At 37.0% G+C, this 25,704-nt stretch overlaps 6 protein-coding genes and 2 long non-coding RNA genes across 10 annotated transcripts in view; 4 read left to right on the top strand and 4 right to left on the bottom strand.

Annotated features, from left to right (window-relative positions):
• The first annotated feature begins 2,732 nt into the window (after positions 1–2,732).
• LOC141609297 (uncharacterized) lies at positions 2,733–3,600 on the top strand. Its single transcript, XR_012527345.1, has 2 exons — positions 2,733–2,992; positions 3,202–3,600. It is a non-coding gene; the product is annotated as an uncharacterized LOC141609297 (long non-coding RNA).
• A 1,130-nt stretch (positions 3,601–4,730) lies between these two features.
• On the top strand, positions 4,731–7,542 carry LOC141609296 (uncharacterized). Its single transcript, XR_012527344.1, has 3 exons — positions 4,731–5,369; positions 5,588–5,653; positions 5,743–7,542. It is a non-coding gene; the product is annotated as an uncharacterized LOC141609296 (long non-coding RNA).
• A 784-nt stretch (positions 7,543–8,326) lies between these two features.
• Positions 8,327–9,621, top strand: LOC141609295 (uncharacterized). The gene is made up of 2 exons (XM_074428401.1): positions 8,327–9,142; positions 9,240–9,621. The coding sequence occupies exons 1-2, from the start codon at positions 8,624–8,626 to the stop codon at positions 9,360–9,362; spliced, it is 642 nt and encodes a 213-aa protein (XP_074284502.1). The 5' UTR covers positions 8,327–8,623; the 3' UTR covers positions 9,363–9,621.
• Positions 9,622–12,207: 2,586 nt separating this feature from the next.
• LOC141609294 (uncharacterized) lies at positions 12,208–15,494 on the top strand. 2 transcript variants are annotated; one of them, XR_012527343.1, is made up of 3 exons: positions 12,208–12,615; positions 14,451–14,669; positions 15,089–15,494. XR_012527343.1 is itself a non-coding variant. In XM_074428400.1 (3 exons), the coding sequence occupies exons 1-3, from the start codon at positions 13,191–13,193 to the stop codon at positions 15,209–15,211; spliced, it is 1,506 nt and encodes a 501-aa protein (XP_074284501.1). In that variant the 5' UTR covers positions 13,067–13,190; the 3' UTR covers positions 15,212–15,494. The 2 variants fall into 2 exon arrangements, 1 of the variants encoding a protein (XP_074284501.1); XM_074428400.1 differs by lacking the exon at positions 12,208–12,615 and adding an exon at positions 13,067–14,354.
• A 1,027-nt stretch (positions 15,495–16,521) lies between these two features.
• LOC141606205 (uncharacterized) lies at positions 16,522–19,459 on the bottom strand. The gene is made up of 3 exons (XM_074425245.1): positions 18,224–19,459; positions 17,846–18,040; positions 16,522–17,041 (listed from the first exon to the last, which is right to left on the bottom strand). Exons 1-2 carry the CDS (start codon positions 19,361–19,363, stop codon positions 17,921–17,923), a joined length of 1,260 nt encoding a protein of 419 aa, XP_074281346.1. The 5' UTR covers positions 19,364–19,459; the 3' UTR covers positions 16,522–17,041; positions 17,846–17,920.
• The window catches only part of LOC141606206 (uncharacterized), a 44,780-nt gene continuing 35,797 nt past the window's right edge, over positions 16,722–25,704 (bottom strand). For both annotated transcript variants that reach the window (XM_074425247.1, XM_074425249.1), the window contains one exon: positions 16,722–16,778. The gene's annotated coding sequence lies outside the window, so the exon portion shown is untranslated. The remainder of the gene's footprint in view (positions 16,779–25,704) is intronic.
• Positions 21,362–22,685, bottom strand: LOC141606202 (uncharacterized). The gene is made up of 3 exons (XM_074425242.1): positions 22,566–22,685; positions 22,212–22,406; positions 21,362–21,753 (listed from the first exon to the last, which is right to left on the bottom strand). The coding sequence occupies exons 1-3, from the start codon at positions 22,617–22,619 to the stop codon at positions 21,616–21,618; spliced, it is 387 nt and encodes a 128-aa protein (XP_074281343.1). The 5' UTR covers positions 22,620–22,685; the 3' UTR covers positions 21,362–21,615.
• LOC141606201 (putative F-box/LRR-repeat protein At5g41840) lies at positions 22,930–25,384 on the bottom strand. The gene is made up of 3 exons (XM_074425241.1): positions 23,971–25,384; positions 23,577–23,780; positions 22,930–23,355 (listed from the first exon to the last, which is right to left on the bottom strand). Exons 1-3 carry the CDS (start codon positions 25,192–25,194, stop codon positions 23,209–23,211), a joined length of 1,575 nt encoding a protein of 524 aa, XP_074281342.1. The 5' UTR covers positions 25,195–25,384; the 3' UTR covers positions 22,930–23,208.

The following is a 25,704-nucleotide window of genomic DNA, read 5'->3' as shown; positions in this document are numbered from 1 at the left end:
TTTGGTGTTTTGGGGCTGTCACAAGCTGACGAGTATCATACTATCAAGTACTCAGAAAAAGCATATTCGCTTGAATGATTGCTGCAGTTTGTGCGATGTTTTGATTGATGCTCCAAGTTTGAGAAAGTTCAAATTGAATGGCGAACTAGACTCGTCCTTATCTATCACCATTCATAGTGAAGCCAGATGTAATGTCTCTTTCCACACGCTACCTGTTTATCTTGATACTGACGGGTTTTTCAAACTGAAGAAGGTTTTGACAGGAATAAACGACTGCAATGTTTTGAAACTTGTACTGCTCAAAGAGACAATTAATTAAGGTATTGCATTCTGCAAATGTACTCCTTATGATTGTTTAGACTAGAACTCTAGAAGTATATTTTTATTTGTTCTAATAAAATTTTATGGCTATTTACTATGAAGATCGATTGTGATGACGTCGAATTTGATGATGAAGAAGAAGTCAGAAATGCTGATCTTGGACCTCCCGCCTCCATGTGTTATCAGAAAGTTGAAGCTAACTCTCTCATCTTATATACTCTCGGAATCCTCTCTTTCAGCTTTTCTAGATGGTTTATTCTGGACCTCCATCCCGAAATAATCTCTTTACGAGTTCATCATTTAAGATCTTATAGCTTGACAATCGAGGTATGGCCATGTTTTTGATTTTTCTCATTTTCAGTAGAATTGGGAGTAAATCGTTATTCATTCTATTATCTGCGCTTCTTATGTTATGAATTACCAGTCGGTTCAGTACTGATAATTTCCGTCATGTGTCAGCCGAACACACATCGTTGTGCTTTTAAAAGGGTAGGACTGCGTATTATCCTTACTCCTCTATTGCATTAATCGTCTAATCGTACATTCAGCTGCCTGTCTCTGCATTCAAATTTATACAACAGGTCATGTTTTCGTTTTGTTAGGTTAGCAAGCTTTATAATGAGTTTACTTTTTTTTTTCAAGCTCGGCTGAGATCGAAATTAGCTAGTTTATTCCATATCTGATGTGGAGATGATGAGAATCCTACCTAGCTTCCATATCTTGGTTTTAGATATTTTTATTACCAATTCACTTTCCTATTGTAATTTCTACACTTTCCTTTTTCTAGAGTTCTTCTATCCTTAAGTTATTATATTGGCTCTACATACTATATAACAAAATAGTATGTATTTTTTTTACTCAGCCCTAATTTATTCTACTATATACATTTACCTCTTTATTATTCATGAGTGAAATACACACACATTCAATCAACTTTAGATAGAAGTTTTACAACCTGTTTCACGGAATTCCTCGGAGAAAATGATGAGCGATTGCAATAACCCAAAACATGGGGAGTTTAATTCTACGGATAGGCTCTCAGATTTACCGGATTTTATCATACATCATATAATTTCTTATTTGTATACGAAAGAGGCTTATATAACTAGCGTCTTGTCGAAAAGATGGAATCAAGTCTTCGCTACGAATCCAATTCTCGATTTTGATCATTATTATAGCAGTAAGTTTCCTATGGAAACGCTTCCAAGACTTTTGGAATATATAGATACTAGAATGCAAAAATTTTCAAAAGAAAACCTCCGTATAACGAAGTTCATACTTGCACTTCCGCCTAATGATTTACTGTTGGCTTCCAAAGTTGATGAGTGGCTTGAGATAGCCGTGCGTAACCAAGTTACGGAAATTTTCCTTAGAGGTCCGGCTAACTACAAATTACCCAGTTTTCTGTTTTGTGCTAAGTCGTTAAGAGATCTTGATTGTGATAATGTCGAAATACCCTACTATGAAGCTTTGGAACTTGTGTCTCTCGAGATTTTGCTCTTATTTTCTGATGTCGTTTTAGAGGAGCGTATGCTGTTTCATATTGTTAGTTCCTGTCCGAACCTAAAAAAATTGGTTCTCTCATTTTACCCTGGCTTCAAAAATTTGGTGATTCCACGTCATAGTAAACTGGAGGATCTCTATATTGAGGGACATGTACCTGAAGACGGCGGGAAAGTCATTCTCGAGACTTCTAGTCTTAGGTCTTTTCAGTACAATACCCAAGGCGTGAACCCTTGGCCGATTATCTCAAATCGTGGTTTATTGAGAAATTTGAGGCATCTAAGCGTTTTTGGTCTTTCTATTACAGGTGAGGATCTTGCTAAACTAGTACCGGAACTCACCTCGCTAGAGAAACTAAAGTTTATTGGCTGTCACATGCTGACGAATATAGAAATATCGCATACCCAACTAAAACAAATTTTCTTTCTTGAATGCCACTATTTGTTAAATGTTGTGATTGATGCTCCAAATTTGAACAAGTTTAAATTTTATGCCTACATAGACCCGTCCGCATCTATCACCATTCGTAGTCAAGCCAATTGTAACATCCATATCTACACATACGCTTGGTATTTTGACAGTGACGGATTTATCAAATTGAAGAAGCTCTTGAAAGGACTAAATAGTTGCAATGTTTTGAAAATCTTGTTCCTCGGCGGATCATCTCAGGTATCGTAAATGAGTTCCATATAGTTGTTTAGACTATGAGTTTATGTTTTCTTTAGCTTTGCTAACCACTCTTATGGTTGTGTTCTTGAAGTATGATGATGATGATGATGATGATGATGATGATGATGATGGTGATGGTGATGGTGATGGTGATGGTGGTGGTGGTGGTGGTGGTGGTGGTGGTGGTGGTGATGGGAGTGGGGATGGGGATGGGGATGGGGATGGGGATGGGGATGGGGATGGTGATGGTGATGGTGATGGTGATGGTGATGATGGTGATGATGAAGATGAAGAAGATATCAAATTTGACGAAGAAAAAAGCGGAAATGCAGAACTTGGACCCCCTTGTGATATCGGAGAGCTGAAGATAAACATGTACTCATATTGGAAACTATCAAGTTCATCGCTTTCAGCCTTTTTAAACGGTTTATTCTGGACTTGCCACCCTCCTATAATTTCTTTACGAGTTGAGTCTGGCTATCGTAAAGTGGCAGTTGAGGTATGGTCATGTTTCTGCTTTGTGTTACTTTCAGTCGAATTTGGGGCTGAAATGGGGTTACAAATTAACTTAATTATAACTTGAGTTGATTAAAGATCGATGGATCAGCAAAGGAAATTTGGGCTTATTATGCTTGGTAACGGGTTTTTATGATGATTAGTGTTTTCAGATCTCTCTCTCTTATTAAAGTCATTGTTGTTGTTTTGCAGCCTTTGCTGAATAACCTGGTGGATATGGTCAATTGTTTGAGACATCCTTTGAAACGGATTGAAGTTGAAGAGACTACTAGTGGCTTTGATTCCCTTTACGTACAGATGAAACTGTATTGGTGAAGAACATTATTGATTTCATGCAGTACGACATTGACAATCATTTGACAGGCCGACAGAACGTTGATTTCATAGCTTATTGGTGCCTTAGGATATACCAGGCAGTTTTTCTAACTATATCTGTATGCACAGTTCGGTTTTTCTTGATTTCTTTTGATACCGGAAATATTCTTAAACTGGTAAACGCCCAAATTAACGTCGTGTGTTTATTAAGGGCAATTGCTTATATATTTCCTCTAATTGTTTTCATTGGTTTGTTTAAACCAAATTAACGTCGTATGAACCAATGTTGAAAATCGTGTTACTCGATCAGTCTAATCAGGTACCGTGTATGGGGTACTGGTTTCGACATTGAGTGTGAATCTGTGATGCAGCCTGTTATTTACCTCCATTACTGTATTTCAATGTGACATCATTCAGTCGGATTGTTAGATAGACTGAATCACAATGAAATACTTCATCTTTCTTTCAACTAGATTGTAGACTGTAGTATCTATTTTGCATTATCGCGCTCTCATACAAAGTTTGCTACGGACTACTTTTGTTGATGCTTTAAGGACCCATGCCGTCCTGCAAACCGGAGTTTCTTACCTAGTTTTGCCCAAAATGCAGTGACGTTTATCTTTGAAACCTTCACAAATCGGTCTTAATTTTCTTGATTTCTTGTGATACCATATAACATATACTTCGTATAAAATATCCAAATTCTAAATCAGTTACAAATTCAGGCATAAAAAGTTAAAATACATAATTATAAACATCAAACAGCTTTGATGCCCCGGAAAATTAAAAAAGAAAAAAAAAACACTAGCTTAGTTTTTTTTTTTTTTTTTTTTTTTTGGTCAGAATGAAAAAAGATTGCTTAGCTTAATATGATAATACACTAGCTTAGTTGAGATAATACACGAGCTGACAAAAACTGAACTCGTGTTAGCCTAGATGCTTAGAAAGTGATAACCTGATAAAGTTCGAATTCAACCTAAAATAAAACTACCGTATATAAATACCAAAAATTATGGTTAAAGTACCGCATTGAAAACTGGAGAAAATAAATGTGGGAGATCATTGCGAAGAAGCCGGAGTACTATCTAGTATCTACGATAAACCATCTTAACCAAAACCTTAAAGTGATGGTTGAAATCTAACTATTATAATTATTCATATTACACTCTCTCACTCAAATGCCCATTGTGCTTGAAGAGTGGTTATAGCTTAAGATTTTGGTTGAGATGGTTCATCTATTCGATACCGAGATCACAAATTATCTGTTTTAACCTTTTAGGACAGATCAAATAAGAGTTAGTTTTTTTTTTTTTTTTCGAAAACCAAATTTATTATGTTTGTTGAAATTCAGTTAAATACAAGTTGAGCATTTCCCAGTTCTCAAACTCAATTCCTTTCTTTCGAAATGAAAATTTAATTTAAAATTTCCAGTACTTCGTTCAAAAACTTAATCCCCTTTACCTCCCCCACAAAACTCGTGTAAAACGGTTTTATAAAAGAATTGTTGTTTAGTTAGAAGTCATACATTTACAGAGTGCAGTCTACCTGTTCGACGAAATTCCTCACAGAAAATGATACCCGATTCCAAGAAATCAAAACCTGGACAGTTGAATTCAATGGATAGGCTCTCAGATTTGCCGGATTTTATGATACATCACATCATTTCTCATCTGGGTACGAAAGAGGCGTATAGAACTAGCGTCTTGTTGAAAAGATGGACTCAAATTTCGGCTACTAGCCCAGTTCTAGAATTTCATCATGATAATTTTTCTAATGGCGATACTGCGAAACTTTTGGAATATATAGATGCTAGAATGCAAATGTATATTGACGCTCGAACTTAAATTCCCAACTACAAATTCTTATGATTGTGTTCTTGAAGTCCATAGGTGATGATATCGAATTTGATGAAGAAGAAAGCGGAAATGCTGAACTTGGAGTTGGACCCCCTTTTTATATCAGAGAGCTGAAGTTTATTCTCGACTTGCCACCCTCATATAATTTCTTTGCGAGTTGATTTTGGCGGCCATAATTTGACAGTTGAGGTATGCTCATCTTTTTGATTTGTGTGTTACTTTCAGTCTTTATGATAGGAAATTTTCGAGTTCTATTTACATGAACAGGTTCTCTAGTTGTTAAAACTTTATTGAATGGCGAACTAGACTCGTCCTTATCTATCACCATTCATAGTGAAGCCAGTTGTAACGTCTCTTTCCACACGCTACCTGTTTATCTTGATACTGACGGGTTTTTCAAACTGAAGAAGGTTTTGACAGGAATAAACGACTGCAATGTTTTGAAACTCGTACTGCTCAAAGAAACAATCAAGGTATTGCATTCTGCAAATGTACTGCTTATAATTGTTTAGACTAGAAGTATATTTTTATTTGTTCTAATAAATTTTTATTTACTATGAAGAACGATTGTGATGACGTCGAATTTGATGATGAAGAAGAAGTCAGAAATGCTGATCTTGGACCTCCATGTGTTATCAGAAAGTTGAAGCTAACTCTCTCATCTTATATACTCTCGGAATCCTCTCTTTCAGCTTTACTAGATGGTTTATTCTGCACCTGCCATCCCGATATAATTTCTTTACGAGTTCATTTAAGATCTTATAGCTTGACAATCGAGGTATGGCCATGTTTTTTTATTTCTAGTAGTACCTAAACTCATTTTCTTTGGCTTTGAGGTATTAATAGAGTAAAGCAAAGTTATTCGTTCTATTATTTGCGCCTCTTATGTTATGAATTACCAGTCGGTTCAGTACTGATAATTTCCGTCATGTGTCAACCGAACACACATCTTTGTGCTTAAAAAAGGGTAGGACTGCGTATTATCCTTACTCCTACCTCGCCTTGGATGGGATCCTTTATTGCATTAATCGTCTAATCGTACATTCAGCTGCCTGACTCTGCATTCAAATTTATACAACAGGTCATGTTTTCGTTTTGTTAGGTTTTTTTTTTTTTTCGTATATGCTAAATCCCGCACACCTGTTTGCTAAATCCTACACATTTTACCCTAATTTTCCATATTTGCCCTTTAAAAAAAAATGAATAACAAAGACTACTAAAGAATAAAAAAGACTCCTCTCTCTTAACCTAATCAATCCCTTCATCGTTCGACTTCTATGGATCGTAATTCGCACATATCAAATGTAATTTCGTCGTTTTATCAATAATTATTAAGACCCCGTCTTTTAATCGATTTACATGATGTTTTCGTTATTAAAAAATAGGGTTTTTCTAGCAATTAGATATCTAGCTTAGCAAAAATCGATAAAAATTCAGAGAATCGGATTAACAAACCATAAAAATTCAGAGAATCGGATTAAATCGGATTAAATGGACTAAAAATTCAAAAATCGATAAAAATTCAGAGAATCTCATCATCTTCAGTGCTGTGTTTGTTCGATAATCTCATCATCTTCTTTGATTTCTTACTGTTTCCCATTTTACACAATGGGATTTTTAACAAACCATAAAAATTCAGAGAATCAGATTAAATGGTTATTTTTGCTGGTATCGTCTGATGACAAATGTGCATTGAACATCGCCACATCTAACCTTGTTATACATTCTTCCATCACCTAAGCATCAACCCACAATTCATATCCACATTCTTCCATCACCTAAGTATCCCCTTCCACTACGAGATTCTGCAGAACAGATTCCAACAGATCCAGTCTCGGAGGGGTGGTCGGCTGCGGGGAGGGGACTGGCGACTCCGGAATGGTCGACTGCGGGGAGGGGAATGGCGACTCCGGGATGGTCGACTGCGGGGATGGGACTGTCGACTGCGGGGAAGGGACTGTCAGCGCGGGGACAAGGGTGTGATGTGATGGTCGTCGCGTGGATGAGAGTGTGGTGTGGTGGTCGGCGGCGCAGGGACGGCCGGTGTGGGAGGAGGGTGGCAATGAAAATTTGGGGTTTTTTTACTTCTCTTGTTTCTCGTTTGATGAGGGGAAGAAATGAGAGGGGTAGTTTTGGAATAAGGTGGAATTAAGTGCGGGATTGAGTAAAATGATGTGCGGGATTTAGCACGTCCCTTTTTTTTTCAAGCTCGGGTGAGATCGAAATTAGCTAGTTTCCATATTTGTGTGGAGATGATGAGAATCCTACCTTGCTTCCATATCTTGGTTTTAGATATTATTATTACCAATTCAATTTTCTATTTTAATTTGTACACTTTCCTTTTTCTATAGTTCTTCTATCCTTAGGTTATTGTATTGGCTCTACTATATAAAAAAATTGTATCGTATTTTTTTACTCAGCCCTAATTTTTATTCTACTATATATCTCTTTATTATTATTATTCATTAATGAAAAATACACACATTCATTCAACTTTATAAGTTTTACAACCTGTTTCAACGGAATTCCCTCGGAGAAAATGATGAGCGATTGCAATAACCCAAAACATGGGGAGTTTAATTCTACGGATAGGCTCTCAGATTTGCCGGATTTTATCATACATCATATAATTTCTTATTTGGATACGGAACAGGCGTATAGAACTAGCGTCTTGTCTAAAAGATGGAATCAAGTCTTCGCTACGAATCCAATTCTCGATTTTGATCATTATTATAACTATAAGTTTCCTATGGAAACGCTTCCAAGACTTTTGGAATATATAGATACTCGAATGCAAAAAATTTCAAAAGAAAACCTCCGTATAACGAAGTTGATACTTGCACTTCCGCCTAATGATTTACTGTTGCCTTCCAAAGTTGATGAGTGGCTTGAGATAGCCGTGCGTAACCAAGTTACGGAAATTTTCCTTAGAGGTCCGGCTAACTACAAATTACCCAGTTTTCTGTTTTGTGCTAAGTCGTTAAGAGATCTTGATTGTGATAATGTCGAAATACCCTACTATGAAGCTTTGGAACTTGTGTCTCTCGAGATTTTGCTCTTATTTCCTGATGTCGTTTTAGAGGAGCGTATGCTGTTTCATATTGTTAGTTCATGTCCGAACCTAAAAAAAATTGGTTCTATCATTTTGGCCTGGCTTCAAAAATTTGGTGATTCCACGTCATAGCAAACTGGAGGATCTGTATATTGATGGAGATGTACATGTAGACGGCGGGAAAGTCATTCTCGAGACTTCTAGTCTTACGACTTTCGAGTACAATTCCGATGGCGTGAACGACGACCCTTGGCCGATTATTGCAAATCGGGGTTTATTGAGAAATTTGAGGCATGTGCTTGTAAGTGGTCTTTCTATTACAGGTGAGGATCTTGCTAAACTACTACCGGAACTAACCTCGCTAGAGAAATTGAAGTTTAGTGGCTGTCAGATGCCGACGAATACCAAACTATCGAATACCCAACTAAAAATAATTTGTTTTTCTAAATGCGACAATAATTTGTTAAATGTTGTGATTGATGCTCCAAATTTGAAGAAATTCAAATTTCGTGGCGACACAAACCCGTCCTTATCTATCACCATTCGTAGTCAAGCGAATTGTAACATCCATATCCACACGTACGCTTTGTATTTTGACACGTACGGATTTTTCAAATTGAAGAAGCTCTTGAAAGGACTAAATAGTTGCAATATTTTGAAAATATTTTTGCGCCTTGAATCATCTAAGGTACCCGCCACTGATGGTGATGGCGATGAAGATGGTGAAAAAAGCGGAAATGCTGGACTTGGACCCCCTTGTGATATCGGAGAGCTGAAGATTAACATGTACTCATATTGGGAACTATCAAGCTCGCCGCTTTCAGCCTTTTTAAATGGTTTATTCTGGACTTGCCACCCTCGTATAATTTCATTACGAGTTGAGTCTCGCTATCGTAAATTGGCAGTTGAGGTATGGTCTTGTTTTTGCTTTGTGTTACTTTCTGTCGAATTTGGGGCTGAAATGGCGTCACAAATTAACTTATTGAACTAATGTTGTTGTTTTGCAGCCTTTGCTGAATAAATTGGTGGATATGGACAAATATTTGAGACATCCTTTGAAACGGATTGAAGTTGAAGAGACTACTAGTGGCTTTGATTTCCTCGACGTACAGATGAGACTCTGTTGGTGAATAAATTCAGCCTCTCCATCTGTAGTTGATGGCGCTGCAAGTGTGATGGACATAGCAGTAGGACAGAACATTATTGATTTCATGCAGTACGACAGAACGTTGATTTCAAGCACCCTATTTTTAGGACATACCAGGCAGTCTTTCTAACTGTATCTATACGCACTATATCAGTTCGGTTTTTCTTGATTTCTTTTGATACCGGAAATATTCCTAATCTGGTAAACGCCCAAATTAATGCCGTGTGTGTTTATTAAGGGCAATTGCTTATATATTTGTTCAAACAAAAAAAAAAAACTGTTATTGTTTTTTTCTGTTGGTCCGCAGTATGAACCAATGTTGAAAATCGTGTTACTCGATCAGTCTAATCAGGTACCGTGTATGGGGTACTGGTTTCGACATTGAGAGTGAATCTGTGATGCAGCCTGTTATTTACCTCCATTACTGTATTTCAATGCGACATCATTCAGTCGGATTGTTAGATTGACTGAATCACAATGAAATACTTCATCTTTGTTTCAGCTTTAGTTTATGCTTTAAGGACCCATGTCGTCCTGCAAACCGGAGTTTCTACCGTAGTTTTGCCCAAACGGCATCAAAATGCAGTGACGTTTATCTTTGAAACCCTCACAAATCGGTCTTAATTTTCTTGATTTCTTGTGATACCATATGACATATACTTTGAATAAAATATCCAAATTCTAAATCGGTTATAAAAAAAGTCAAGCATTTCTCTAAGGAGAGAAAGCCGAAACGTAAACCATAGTCCATACCTCGATTTGTATTTTTCCGCCCTTAAAAAATTAAAATACGTATTTCTAAATGTCGACCAGCTTAGTTGATACCCCAAAAAAAAAAAAAAAAAAAAAAAAAAAAAAAACTAGCTTAGTTGAGACAATACACGAGCTCACAAAAACTGAACTCGTGTTAGCCTAGAGGCTTAGAAAGTGATAACCTGATAAATAGGTCACATGTTCGAATTCAACCGAACATAAAAATACAGTATATAAATACTAAAAGTTATGGTTAAAGTACCGCATTGAAAATTGCAGAAAACAAATGTAGAAGATCATTGCGAAGAAGCCGGAGTACTAAAATATCATTTTATAGTCACGGATTCATTATAAATGACCAATAACTCCAGAGAGACGGTCTCTCATTATTGAGAGACGTCTCACATGATGGTGCGAGGAACCACTGAATTTCTTTTTTCCCTATTATGTCTCCCACTAAATTAGTAGGAAATTGTCTCTCATGAGACCTACTGGAAAATTAATAAATCGGTGGTGAAATGTTTTGTGGCTAGATTTTCGCAGTACGCATTTTACTCAACACAGTACACTTTTTCCCAAATTACCCCTCATTTTTTTCTCACCTAATTCATGTCCCGTTTTGTACTACATTGAAAATAAATTTTAAAAAAAAAAGTTAAACAGTACATCAATGTCAGCCATTGATTCAAGACGAACAACAATCACAAGTTTGATCATCGTTGTGGGCTTCCGACGGTGAGCAAAGTGGAAGACTGCGACAACTTGACTCCGTATTGTGGAGATGGCTAATCTACCGTCGCCAGCATGTATCTTCTTTCTTAAGAACAACAAAAACACGATTTCTAATATGAAAGGAGGTAACTTGGAGCTTCGCCTGGCACGAGGAGAATCAAGCAAAAGGCGAGGGGGAAGATGCGATGCAAAATCACAATCCAGAAGCTTGATTTAGGTGGTAATATCCATGATGCCACCAAACATTATCGTCCAAATATCAAACCCTAATTAAAAAAAAAAAAAAAAATACTAAAGAACATAAAAACAAATATTAGTTTGAACAATTAATTGTAATTTAGAAGTTAAGTACATGTAATTTAATCAAATTATGATTCATAATTGAGATTTTTTGTTGTAATTTGATCGATTCGCAAGGTTCTAATTTTGGGATATGAGAGAATTAGATTTGTGTTTGTTAGTAACATAAGGGTAGGTAAATGGAAAATATTGCGCAAAAAGTACTGTAATGAGTAAAAAAAAAACGTATTGCGAAAATAAATTACGAATGTTTTTTATGTTATGTTTGTTTTTTGTGGTGTTGATCAGGACTATCTCCTACCGACAATTGTGGTAATCTGACCACTTGGTTAAGTGATAAGAGCCCTTACCACTCACACCAGCCAACTTTGGTGGTGGTGAAATGTTGTTGTGAGCTAAGTTTTTACTATCTATGGCCAATTTTAGAGCGACATCAAGTGATACCGAGTTTACAAATTATCATTTCAGATTAGTATATCCGTTTTAAACTTTAAGACATGTCAAATAACATACCACTTGTCTTATCTATGTAGGTGGTAATGTTAGTATATAGATTATACATTAGAGGTAGTACATCCGATTTTGTACTTTCAGAGTTTTATGATAAATTTTTTTAGTTTTATTTAAAAAAATATAAATTTTTAGTATAAAGCTTTTGAGCTCGTCCATTAAAACATCAAGCGAAAAAAATACAACATTGCTCAAAAACTATACTTATAAATTTAATTAATTTTGAGATTTGCCATCAAAAAATTATTATAGAACTTATAAATTTTTTAAATGCTCAAAAAAATACATATAAACTCAAAAAATTGGAAGGATATGAGATAATACATCCGATACGTATTCCTTTTTCTCCTGGTAATGTGGTATACTATAAAGCCCGTTTTAATCTTAAGACGAGATTTATTGGACCGAAATTGGAGCCACCATTTGGCGACACTCGACAGTTAGTTTTATTTATTTATTTATTTTCCGAAAATCCAAATTTATTATGTTGGTTGAAATTGAGTTAAATACAAGTTGAGCATTTCCCAGTTCTCAAACTCAATTCTTTTCTTTCGAAATGAAAATTTAATTTAAAATTTCCACAACTTCATTCAAAAACTTTCCCCTCTACCTCCCCACAAAACTCGAGCAAAACGGTTTTATACAAGAATTGTTGTGTACTTAGAAGTTTTACATTTACAGGGTGCAGTCTACCTGTTCGACGAAATTCCGCACAGAAAATGATACCCGATTGAAAGAAATCAAAACCTGGGCAGTTCAATTCTAGGGATAGGCTCTCATATTTGCCGGATTTAATTATACATCATATCATTTCTCATCTGGGTACAAAAGAGGCGTATAGAACTAGCGTCTTGTTGAAAAGATGGACTCAAATTTCGGCTTGCCACTCTCATATAATTTCTTTGCGAGTTGATTTTTGCCGCCATAATTTGACAGTTGAGGTATGTTCATGTTTTTGTTTTTCTGTGTTACTTTCAGTCTTTGTTTCCAAGGCATAATTATATTCGTGGTTCAATTTATAAATTTCTACGTCTCAAATAATATTTAAATTTATTTATAAATTTTTATCATATCATCTTCGTGGTAAATTGTTGTCCTCCAAGATCAATTGAAAGGTAAGTTAAATGAAACAGCGGAAGTAAATTTCAACCGCAACAGCGAAAGTAATTTATGAAATGGACTCGGTTTGGTTTAAACTCGCAAGCTTTATAACGAATTTACCTTTTTCGGTCTCGGTTGAGATCGAAATGAGCTAGTTTCCATATCTTGTTTGTAGATATTATATTATTGGGTTTTTCCAATTCACTTTCCTATTTAATTGTAATTTGTACACTTTCCTTTTTCTAGACATCTTGTATCTTTAGGTTATTGTATTGGTTTTACTATATAACAAAACCGTATCGTATATTTTTGTTCAACCCTAATTGACTCCACTATATATATCTACCTCTTTTTTTATCGAATACACACATTCAATCAACTTCTTCAACCTGTTCAACGAAATTCCTTGGAGAATATGATGAAGGATTGCAATAACCCGAAAGACGGGCAGTTTAATTCTAAGGATAGGCTCTCAGATTTACCGGATTCTATTAGACGTCGTATTGTTTCTTATCTGGATACGAAAGAGGCATATAGAACTAGCGTCTTGTCGAAAAGATGGAATCAAGTCTGCGTTACGAACCCAAATCTGGATTTTTATCGTCAAAAATTTACAGTGGAATATATAGATACTAGAATGCAAAGATATTCGAAAGAAAACCTGCCTATTACGACGTTCACACTTGATCATCCAGCTGCTGATTTACCGTTGGGTTGCAAAGTTGATGAGTGGCTTGAGATAGCTGTGCGTAACCAAGTTGCGGAAATTAATCTTGGAGGTCTCGCTGATTACAAATTACCCCGTTTTCTGTTTTGTGCTAACTCGTTAAGACACCTTCATTTTTCTAATGTCGAGATACCCTACTATGAAGCTCTGGATCTCGTGTCTCTCGAGTCTTTGGTTTTAGGTCAAGTCGTTGTAGAGGAGCGTATGCTATTTCATATTGTTAGTTCATGTCTGTTACTGAAAAAATTGGTTCTCTCGTTTTGCGATAGCATAAAAAATTTAGTGATTCCTCGTCATAGTAAACTGGAGTATCTCTATATTGATGGAAATGTACCTGAAGACGGGAGAGTCATTCTCGAGACTTCTAGTCTTAAGTCTTTTATGTACAATACCAACGGCGTGAACCCTTGGCCGATTATCTCAAATCGTGGTTTATTGAGAAATTTGAGGCATCTGCTGGTAACTAGTCTTTCTACTACGGCCAAGGCTCTTGCTGAAATACTACTTGAACTCACCTCGCTAGAGAAATTGGTTTTTATTTGCTGTGATATGCTGTCGAATATCAAAATATCGCATACCCAACTAAAACATATTGGCTTTTATGATTGCGACAATTTGTTAAATGTTGTGATTGATGCTCCAAATTTGAACAAGTTCAAATTTGATGGCGAAATAGAACCGCCCTTATCTATCACCATTCATAGTCAAGCCAGTTGTACCATCCATGTCCGTACAAAGGCTCGCTATCTTGATACTGACGGATTTTTCATATTGAAGAAGCTCTTGAAAGGACTAAACAGCTGCAATGTTTTGAAATTTATGCTCTTTGACGGACGCAAAAAATCGTCTGAGGTATCACAAATGAACTGCATATAATTGTTTAGATTAGACTCGAGTTTATGTTTTCATTAACTTTGCTAACAAACTCTTATGATTGTGTTCTTCAAGTCTGATGATGATGATGATGATGATAATGATAATGAAGAAGAAAGCGGAAATGCTGAACTTGAACCCCCTTGTGATATCGGAGAGCTGAACTTAAACATGTCATATTGCGAATTCTCAAGCTCCTTGCTTTCAGCTTTTTTAAATGGTTTATTCTGGACTTGCCGCCCTACTATAATTTCTTTGCGAGTTAAGTCTGGCCATCATAAATTGAAAGTTGAGGTATGTTGATGTTTTTGCTTTGGGTTACTTCAGTCTAATTAGGGGCTGATTTTCCTTTATGCAAATTGTTTTGGCACTAGTCATGGTAACGAGTGAGTCTCGAGGACTCGCCAAACACAGATTCTTTGTTTTGATGAAGAGATTCGGTAGAGAAGGGATGGTCATGGGAGTAACTGTTCTGTTAGTCTCGCACCTTCTTAATGTGTATCCTTTGCTTTCGTTACAAGGTTAATAAACGAATGTAGATCCAACCTTGAGAATCGTCACAAACTAACTTCTAATTTAAGTTTGTTAGACATTGATCAGCAAAGGAAATTTTGGTCAATATATATGCTTGGTAACGGGTTTTAATTTTTCAATGAGGCGTGTATTCGACTCTATCTCTGTTATTGAACTCACATACGATTGTTGTTTTGCAGCCTTTGCTGAATAAGCTGACGGATATGGTCAAATGTTTGGAACATCCTTTGAAACAGATTGAAGTTGAAGAGACTAATAATGACTCTCAGTACCTCGACGTACAATTGAGTCTGCGTTGGTGAAGAATTACAGTCTCGAGTTGATGGCGCTGCAAGTTTCATGTAGTACGACATTGACATGTTGACGAAACGTTGTTTCGACCCGGATATTCCCATTCAAGACACAGTTTGGAAGGCTATTTGATTTGTTAATTTTTTTTTTTAAGGTTATTTGTATTTATGGTTTTGTCACTCGTCTGAAACTAATTGTCGTCAATGGGTCTATGTTAGTTTGATATTTATCATTTAGTTTGATAAACTTTAACTCGGATAAGTTCACTTATGATTGCCGCGGTTGTTGGTTGGTGAATGTGTTATATCCTCTCTTGCCTATGTATGCTCCTCGTATATCAAATGCCTGCCAGGCAGCCATTATTCACTAGTGCGACCCGCCTCTTTGGTATCGAGGATTAAGAGAATGTCATGCAGGATAAAATCCGGAAGGTTCGAAATTCTATCAACATTACCCCTTTGCTTCTCTGCTATAGGCGAGTACGTAGATCAATAACATACAGAGGAAATCAATGACAATGAGTAGAACTGCTCAACGGTGAGGGCTAGCTTGGCCCAACCCGCACTAGTGGGCTGGTTTTTTCTAGCCAGCCCTCTCTCTATCCGGGTAGGGCCCTAGATTTTCAGCCTAGCCCGACTTGACCCACAAAAAACGCTAAAAACCCACTATATGGGCCGGACAAGGGCCAAAATTATGGAGTACAGCCCAGCCCAATCCTTTTTTTAGTGTTGCATCTGGGCCACAAAGTGACAGCCCAGCCCAGTGTACACCTCTAGAACGAAGAAATTGTGTTAAATGATTGGTTTAAGTATACTCAGTAAAATTTGAAAAATTAACCATTAATAGTTATTGTCCCGCGCTCTACAGGTAAACAGTGGTTTTGTAAGTAAATCATTCTTCAAGTAGATGTTTCATAGGTTTTAATAGTGTGATTAACTAGATCATTTATTTGCAATTCAAAATAACCGATCCTATTTAATATTTAACAACATTATCTCAGAGCCTCAATATCTCCAGCGATCTGTGAGGTAAGGTAGTTCTGGCAAACAGATCGGATCGTGTCGGGTTCGTGTCAGTGTCATTAAGCCTCAACCCAAACCCAACCCTATTAAATATCGTGTTGTGTTCGTGTCGACCCATTTATATAAATGGGTCATTAAGCCTCAACCCAAACCCATTAGTTTCATGTCGGGTTCGTGTCGTGTTTTCGTTTCGTGTCATTGTTTGCCAGCTCTAAGGTAAGGGTCAATGACAATTAGACGTACGTGGCGTAACCCTTGTTTTAGCAACACAATGAAGCACAAAAGTTCAAACTAGAACATTGAATATACAACACGTACAATGGACTAACCGCGATACAACTATGTTTAGTTATATTATCAACCATTATACAACCAACTACCCCTGAAATTGTTAGATATCATGGGTCACAGCCTCACAGGCATTGAAACAAAAGGTTAACCATGAATTTTTTTATGCTCCACAAAAACTTGCTTAAAAGAAGCCTCGGAACGAACATGTGATGAAGATAAACGAGTCCTCTTCAAATTGCATCTCGCTGTTGTTATCACTGGATTCCTAAAAAAACATCATTGTTGGACTTTTATTAGTTACAACGATACCTCATACCTGTGTATGGCTGAAAATGCTACCGAGGTGCTAAGGTAGTCTTTAATATAAGTTGTACTCGTACTAGTTAGTCACTGCCAAGACAACCTGAGCTTGATCTCAAGCTCGTGTGGATATGAAAGTAATTGAGAGGGTTCCAAGCCTTCAAATTCAATGCTTTTCAAGGGATCCTTCCAGCAATTCACTTTTTCCCTGAGGATGCTCAAGATCAACTGCCAAAATAAAACGATTGCCAAATTAAAATGTTAGGGCACTTCAGGTTTCATACTAGAGAAGAAACCGTCAACCCTGCCTGTAAATAGGCTGTAATGACTAAAGAGTATAGAACCCCATATGGGAAGTCACTAGTCCCGTCCCTCCACTGCTCATGAGTCAAGACGATAGCAAAGCCTACATAACATAATCGGCTTCAAGATATGTATACTAGTTTAGCACATCTAGATCATCGGCAGGAATTGTGATCACAAGAATTACTCCTACTTGAAAAAAAAAAATGGCCAAATAAAACTGAGATCTCTTGGTTTTTACTACATTGTAAATAGGCGAGGCAAGGATACACTGATTCCCGCTCGGGTCACGTATATCACCTATACTGGCGATATATACGATCCAGAAAATTGTTTCAGATTTGAGTAAGAGTAATGGTAAGTTTAGGAAAAGCAAAATCAAGATCGAGTAGGGTTGGCTAAGGTGAGGGGACGTATTCATGTTTGTATGTTAGTACATGAGTTGAGTCAATTTAGATCCCACCACCCTCTTCTCCTCCCTAGGGTAATGCATTATCCAAAGGAGCAAAGCTCCCACCACCCTCTTCTCCTAAATCCCTCCTATTCTCCATCGAATCCAAGGGTCCCACCCCACTTCTTTGTGAGAGGAATTTTAAACTATTGCCTGCTCCACCAACTATACCGTCCATACACATGATAACAAAAGTTTTCATTTAAATTTAATAGGCCATCAAAGCATATAACAAACAAAACAGACTTGTTATTGAAAGCACATGCAACATAGCATACCTTAGCTGCCGAATCTTGTAAATTGGTCGTCATTGACAGCACATCAGGGTGGCAACACCATAACAGTCCATCCAGTTAGGCCACAAGTGAAGATTTTGTAGAATCCCAAGGGCGTGTTTCAAGCAGCTTTAACTCTCTGAGTTGGTACGGTGGGCCAGTAACAACATTGTTCAGTTGGTCCTCTTCTATCACAGTCTATAAAGATGCAAACATAATCTTCATTATTTTCATCCATGGTTACACTACTAGGTAAGCGTGTATAGCCCCCACTAGAAAATACACAACCGTAATACAACTATGTTTAGTCATTTGGACACAAGACAATTAAACATAATAAATAAATCATGAAGTGAGCATAAATTTGTAGTTATTTTATACCTGATCAGAAAAACACAAGTCCATCGCTAGAGATTTGAAGAGGTTTGTTTCAGTGAGAAACTTCTTTAGTTTAACAAACCAAACGGTGTTTATAGCATCCTCCACCAATGGAAAGAAATGAGCATTACAATGATCTGGCATTCGTATCAGCGACAGAGAAGTCTCCACTTTACAGTTGTACGAAAAATCGAGTAAGTTAGGGGTGTCAATTGTAATCTTCATCAAGTCTAGGCCATCTTCATTAGGAAATTCGTTATTCTTCACGTTTAGGTCATCTCCAATTCGAAATTCTTTCAGCGAAATGCTTGAGATCTTAATGCATTTCAGCCTTAAGCACGACTCCAATACTAAACTTTCTAATGCTATAAGCCCAGATGCCAGCTCAGAAACAACATCATCTGAAATAGAAGCCCAACAAATCTCCAGCTTTCTCAAGTTTTTCAATGCAACCACATTCATGTTCCATGGCCAAGAGTCTTCCAAACCAAGACCAGTATAGACAAATTTTTGAAGCGGACATGCTATGTAGGATTGCATTGTTCCACTATTACAGCCTTCAATTCCATCAACTTTTCTCATCCACGGAAGTAAAATGTTATCCAAGAAATTACATGTAATATCTAATTCAACCAAGGGGCAGGATGAGATAATTCTTTGAAGCATGTTGTCATCTACATCTGACGGCTCCAAACTCAAATACTCGAGAGAGATGAGCTCCATCGTCTCATAATATGGCAGACCAATCCTCAAACATTTCAAATATTTCAGCGATTTTGCAGAAAATAGAATCTCAGGCAGCCAGTATTTAATTTCACCTCGAACCCAGATTTCCAATTTCTGAATTTGGTTTTGCACTGCGATCATTATCCACTTATCAACCAAAGTTGCTACCTTTTCATCAACCTTAGGTACCATAAGATACATCTTTCTTATTCTATACTTCTGCACAAGGTATCTTTGCATGGTCTTGTCTATGATCCCCACAAAGCGCTGAACTGAATCATCATCATAGTTGTAAATAATATCCCAAAATTCCGTAAAGTATTGAGGCCGAAAATCCAAAACCGAAATGGAAGACCAAACAACATACCACCGCTTAGACAATACGCTGGCACGACCAGCCTCTTTGGTATCAAGCATTGAAAGAATATCATGCAGAATACCACCTTCTCATTTGCATCTCTGGTACATTCTCCCCAAACTCCATGATTTTCTAACAGGAATTTCGTCGAACAGTTGGCGTGCACTATCTAAATTCTTAATCTTTAACTAAACTAACAAATACCCAATTCACAGTTTATGTTCATATCTTTACTACTAATTAAAATTCTGAAAAACCCAACTCAAATTACTAGATACCAACTACCATAGTTATGCAACATGCTAATTAAATAAATAGAAGAAAAGAAAACATATACCCGGTAAATTCAGTTGGATCCCTTCATGATTTCTGGGTCAATTTTGCAGAAAATAGTTACTTATTTGCTTGAACAGTGGGTAGACCTAATAAATTGGGGATAAATTGTGGAGTACAGTAGTTTTTTTTTGGCGCCAAAAATTGAGTAGACAGGTGAATAAGACATGTCACGTGTGTAGACGTGCAGTGGATATACTTTGAGTTAAGTTATAGACTTGACAAACGGATCAATTGGATTGATTCAGTTTGAGTCTGGTCAGTTTAAATATCATATTATCAGGATGGGTTGTTTTCGGTTTTGGGTGTTTTTCAGGTATGTTGGTCGGTTCATTTTTGAGTCAAACTGGTCAGGAATTACATGTAATATATAATTCAACCCCATTTTTGGATCAATGATTAAGAAGGAAAAAAAAAGTACGTTCAATGGGTGGGTTGATTAGTTCGGGTGTGGATCCGTTTAGGGTTTGCTAGGTACTAGATTGACATATGGGGCATTTGGGTTGGGTTCGGGTTTTGTCACTTCAGGTCAAATAATTATCGAATCGAGTCACTTCAGGTTAAATAATCATTGGGCTCATTTTCGGAACGGTCATTAAGATTAGGATCGGGTCATTTTAAGTCGTTTAGATAGTTTTGGGTCAGGATTTTACCTTAAAACTTAAGGGGACCCGTAAATTGTACTTCGGTTTTTAAAATCGTTTTAATCTTTATTCTCGATTTAAATTCTATGTTTTTATAAAAGAATTATGGACTTCGATTTTAAAACCTATAAGTTTATCTTTGTCTTTTGTATTATGTTTCACCCCCTTTTGTTTTTCAATTTTCCTTTTCTATCATTTCGCATTTTGAGGTGTGCGTTCACACATGGACGGTTCTAAAAGATGATTCATGTCAGCCGACCCCAAATCATTTTGAGATTAAGGCTCTGTTGTTGTTGTTATTCATTTTGGTCATTTCGGGATTGAGTCGGGTTGAGTCTATCAGATCACAATTTTTGAATCATTATTAGGTCACTTTGTGAGGTTTAGTTAGAGCTAATGTGCTCTGTCAATCTGTCATTAAATTACATAGAGTTAATAACGAGTATTCCTTGAGGTTTGTCAATTGTGGCTTATATTGGCTCAATTTCGAGATCAATGGGCTTGACGGAGGAAATAGAGGGAACAATATAATAAACATTTTGGTCATATACTCATATTAGATGGTATAATCAATTTGGATCCGAGTCAAATCGGATTGTGGGGGCAAAAATGCAAAATTGCTTTCTTTGTCAATTGACTCGTTTTTGTTCTTTTTTTCCTCTTTTATAAAAGGATTTCCTCTATATAAGCGCGAGAAATAATGAACTCGAAAGAAGAAAAATGATCTAAAAATGGGTGATTAAATAAAAGAAAATTATCAAGGAGTGGAAGATGATATTGTATTCTTCTTAAATGATGGTTTTAGACTTTAATAGTTTTTCTAGTAAAAAAATTCTAATAGGGTACACTCATAAAAGAGGTGGAACAGTTGGAAACCGCCTACCGTATAGGAAAAAAAGATTTATTTGTTGATACGAAGTAAAAAACTGATTAAAGTAGACAAATTCTTTTGCAATGAAGTCCTATACACGAAATTTGCTAATCTATTTATTTAGTACTCCGTAACTAACTTTTCGCTCAAATGGATCATGATATCCTGTATATGTAAATGTTAATCACTTACATTTTCGAGATCAAGTCTTACACCGAGATTTAATACCATTGTTTTTTTTTTTTTTTGTGTGTGTGTGTGGCGCGGGGGGGGGGGGGGTGTAAGGTCTAGTATGTCAAGATGAAGAACAAAAGAGGAAGTGAGAATACATTGATCAACTTGTAACTGCCCGGGGAGGTGTACATGTATTGCTAGGACCGTTCACTCCACCGGATGAACCATATAGCCAATAGAAAAGCAAAAACACATATAAAACTATATTTCTTGCAACATACCTTAGTGACTACCAAGACAACATGAGCCTAATCTCGAGCTTAGATGAATATGAAAGTAATTGAGGGGATTCAATGCCTTCAACTTCAATTCTGTTTAAAGGATCCTTCCAACAATCAACTTTTTTCCCGAGGATGCTCATGATCAACTGCCAAACAAAATGGCAAATTACGGTTTCAAGGAGCTGAAGATTTCGTACTAGAGATGAATAACTCAAGACTGCCTTCAATGAGTATAAACCCCCAGATGGGAAGTCTGTATTCCCATTCCTCAATCCGCAAGGCAAGAAGTACATTCATTCCAGCTAGGGTCACATATATCACCTATGTGGCTATATATACAATCCATATAAACAAGAAGACCAACAAGTTTTGAGACACATACAAGTGTACTCGGATCCAAAAAAGAGGAATTGTGGAGATAATGGTCGTAGAGGACACAGAAGAGTCCACCTAGAAACCGGGTCAGTATGAGTTGGGCCAATTCTGAACCAGGTCATTCAGGGTATGTTTGAATTTTGTTTGGTCATTCAGATTCGAGTAAGTTACGAGTGATTTTGGTCATACAAGTAATACCACAGCCATAAAACCATGCAATATAGCATACCTTAGTAGCCGAATTCTGTAAATTAGTTGTAATTGACAGCACATCAGGGTGGCAACACCAAAACAGTCCATCCAGAAAGGTCCTGAGTGAAGATTCCGTAGAGTCCCAAGCTCGTGTTTCAAGCAGCTTTAATTCACGGAGTTTGAATGGTGGGCCAGTATTAACACTGTTCAGTTGGTCCTCTTCTACCTCAATCTACATGGAGTCATGGATACAAACATAATCTTCATTATTTTCTTCCATAGTTGCATTACTAGGTAAGAGCGCATAACCCTGATCGAAAACACACAACACAACCACGAAAAAATTACGTAAACAAAATAACTAAATAATGAAACGGGCATACATTCATACCTGATCAGCATGACACAAGTCCATCTCTAGAGATTTGAATAACTTTGTATCCATCAGAAACTGTTTTAGTTCAATGATCCAATCAGTGGTTAAAATAGTTTATACCATATTCTAACTCTAATCAGAACCATGAACCGTATAGAACAACCCAAGGCTCGACCTATGATCCATTTGACAAGTCTATCCGTAGATGTGTAAGAATTCTAAGGTCATTGTACATTGTAGATGCCTTTTTAATGACGGTTTTAATTTTGTAAGGTCATTGTATAAAATTAAAATGCGTATCAATCCCCATAAGTTGTGATTATGTCGATGCGTAAACAAGGAATAGGATTCAAGTTATTGATTTTGAAAAACACCATTCTGAAAGAACTTCCCAGACTCGGATAATAAATAAACTCAAGCCGATTAAATCCTCCAATGATCAATATAGGCGAGTACGTAGATCAATATAATACAGAAATACAGAGTAATTTCATAGTCGGGGTACAAACAACAATTTTATACTGGAGCTAATACGATGCCAGTTTTATAGGAAATGCTTGGACATCGTCATTCCATCGCAAAAGAAGCCCACCACTTAGATCAACAGCATCAAAACCACAAAAAAGGAGCTAATACGATGCCAGTTTTCTCCTGTAAGCTAAACTTGGGACCAGGATAGTCTAAACCTGGTCTCAATTTTTGATGGTTCTGAGAGTAAGCTTGAGCAATCCGCACTGTCAAGTTCGATGCTTCTCAGGGGATGCTTATAGCAATGCACTTTGCGCTTCAAATCATTCAAAATCAACTGTAAAAACAAAGTAGGGAAACACAAGAGGGTCTGAATGATACGATCCAGTCCAGAAAAAGATGCATTATATGGTGGAAAATGGAAATTATGTGTCAGGTACTTGAATTTGGCTAATACTTTCACGATTCAAGCTTGCTGAACGACCCAGAATATTATAAATGCACTAGGGCGAAATTCCTGGTTTTTACTACTCGATAGATATGTAAAGCAAAAAGTACCTCAGAAGCCGAATTCTGTAAACTTGTCGTTAGTGACAGTACATCAGGGTGGCAACACCAAAACAATGCATCCAGAAAGGCCGCAACTGAAAATTCTGTAAGGTTCCGAGCACTTTTCCCACACAGGCGACACAGCTTTAACTCACTGAGTTTGTATGGTAGGCCAGTACCAGTATTCCTCAGTACGTCCTCATCGACCAGAATCTGTATAGATGCCAACATAGTCGCCATTACTATCATCAGACAATTCAGTACACTAGGTAATAAATCTAATAATGTATGACCCCGTACTCAAAAAGTACAGAATCGCGATACAACTGTACATGGTCATTAGTGGATAAGAAAATTACACCTAATAAAGAAATCATGAAATGTACTGTATATAAATTCATACCTTACGAGGGTCAGGCAACTGAATAACTAGAGACTTGAAGAAGTTTGTCTCTTCAAGAAACTTCTTCAGCTCAACAAGCCGAACGGTGGTGAGAAGATCCGGGTCCAACGGAAGGAATTGAGCATTACAGTGATCTGGAACCCTAACTAACGACAGAGAGGTCTCTATGTCAGTGTTGTATGAAAACTCGAGCAATTTAGGAGCATCAATCGTTACCTTAATGAAGAATAATGCATTGGCAATTCGAAATTGCTTGAGTGAATTGCTTGAGATCTTAATGCATTTCAGATTATAGCAATTCGATAGTACTAAACTTTCTAAAGCTACAAGCCCACTTGCCAGCTCAGAAACGATATTATCTGTAATAGAAGCATACTCAATCTCCAGGTTTCTCAGATTTTTCAATGCAACTACATTTATATTCCATGGCCACAGTGTATGGTGACCAAGACCACTGTAAAAAAACTTTTGAAGCGGAGATTCTTGAAGGTTGGATTGCATTGTTCCACTTGTAGTACTTTTTTCCATCCAAGGCAGTGAAATATTTACAAGGCAGTAGTCACTTGGCCCACGTTTAATACCTAACTCAACCAAGGGGCAGGAAGAGATAATTCTTTGGAGCATATCCTCATCAAAAGTGTCCAAGTAAAAGTTTAAGTATTCGAGAGAGACGAGCTCCATAGTCTCATAATATGGCAATTTGACGCACTCACATTTCAAAACTTTAAGCGATTTTGCACAAAATAAAATCTCGGGCAGGCTGTAGTTACCTCTACAAACAATTTCAAAATTTTGGATTTGGTTTTGCACAGCGATCATTATCCATTTGTCGATCAAAGACACTAGCTTTTCATCAATCTTATGAAGCATAAGGTGCATTTTTGTTATTCTATACTTCTGCATAGAGTATCTTTGCATCGTCTTATCTATGAATCCAAAATACCGTTCCAGTGTATTGTCACCACAGTTACAGAGAGAATTCCCATATTTCTGGAAGTACCGAAGCTGAAAGTCCAAAACCGGAACAGAAGACCAAGCTCCATACCACTTCTTAGACAATACACTAGCGCGACACACCTCTTTAGTATCGAGCATTGAGAGAATACTATGCAGGATGAAATCCGGAAGCTCTGAAATTCTATCAACTGTACCCGTTTGCATCTTTGCTACATTTTCCTCAGACCCCATGATTTTCTCACAGGAATTTCGTCGAACAGTTGGCATGCACTATCTAACAAATACCCAATTCAGAATTCTTGCTCATATATACTACCACAAATTAAAAAAATTAAGAAACATATCTCAAATCACTTGTACAAGTAATGAGTATACGACAATAAACATTTGAGTCGGATCGGATGAAAACATAATTCAGAGAGCACGGAAGAAGTGAAGAAGAAAAAGGGTTTATGGTGGGGCTTCCATTGTTTATAAAATTATGAATTTATACGATTATCAATTGATGCCAAATAAGCCCTAAAACACCCATAAAAGACAAAACCGTGCAATCGGATCAATCGGGTCGAGTGTAGACCTGGCAAAACGGGTCAACGGATCGGGTTCGGATCGGATTAATTCGTATCGAGTCAGTATGGTCTCTCATTGATTTCGGGTTGCGGGTTTGTTGTTGGGTCATTTTCGGGTCAAGCGGGTCAGATTGTTTCAGGTCGGATCATTTTCGGGTCAATGAATAACAGAGAAATAGTCATTTCTAGTTTTTTCGGTTCAATAAGA

The sequence above is a fragment of the Silene latifolia genome, chromosome 10 (genome assembly GCF_048544455.1).
Source record: "Silene latifolia isolate original U9 population chromosome 10, ASM4854445v1, whole genome shotgun sequence".
NCBI lineage: Eukaryota > Viridiplantae > Streptophyta > Magnoliopsida > Caryophyllales > Caryophyllaceae > Silene > Silene latifolia.
The sequence above is the reverse complement of the archived record's forward strand: the minus strand, read 5'-3'. Positions and strand labels throughout refer to the sequence as shown.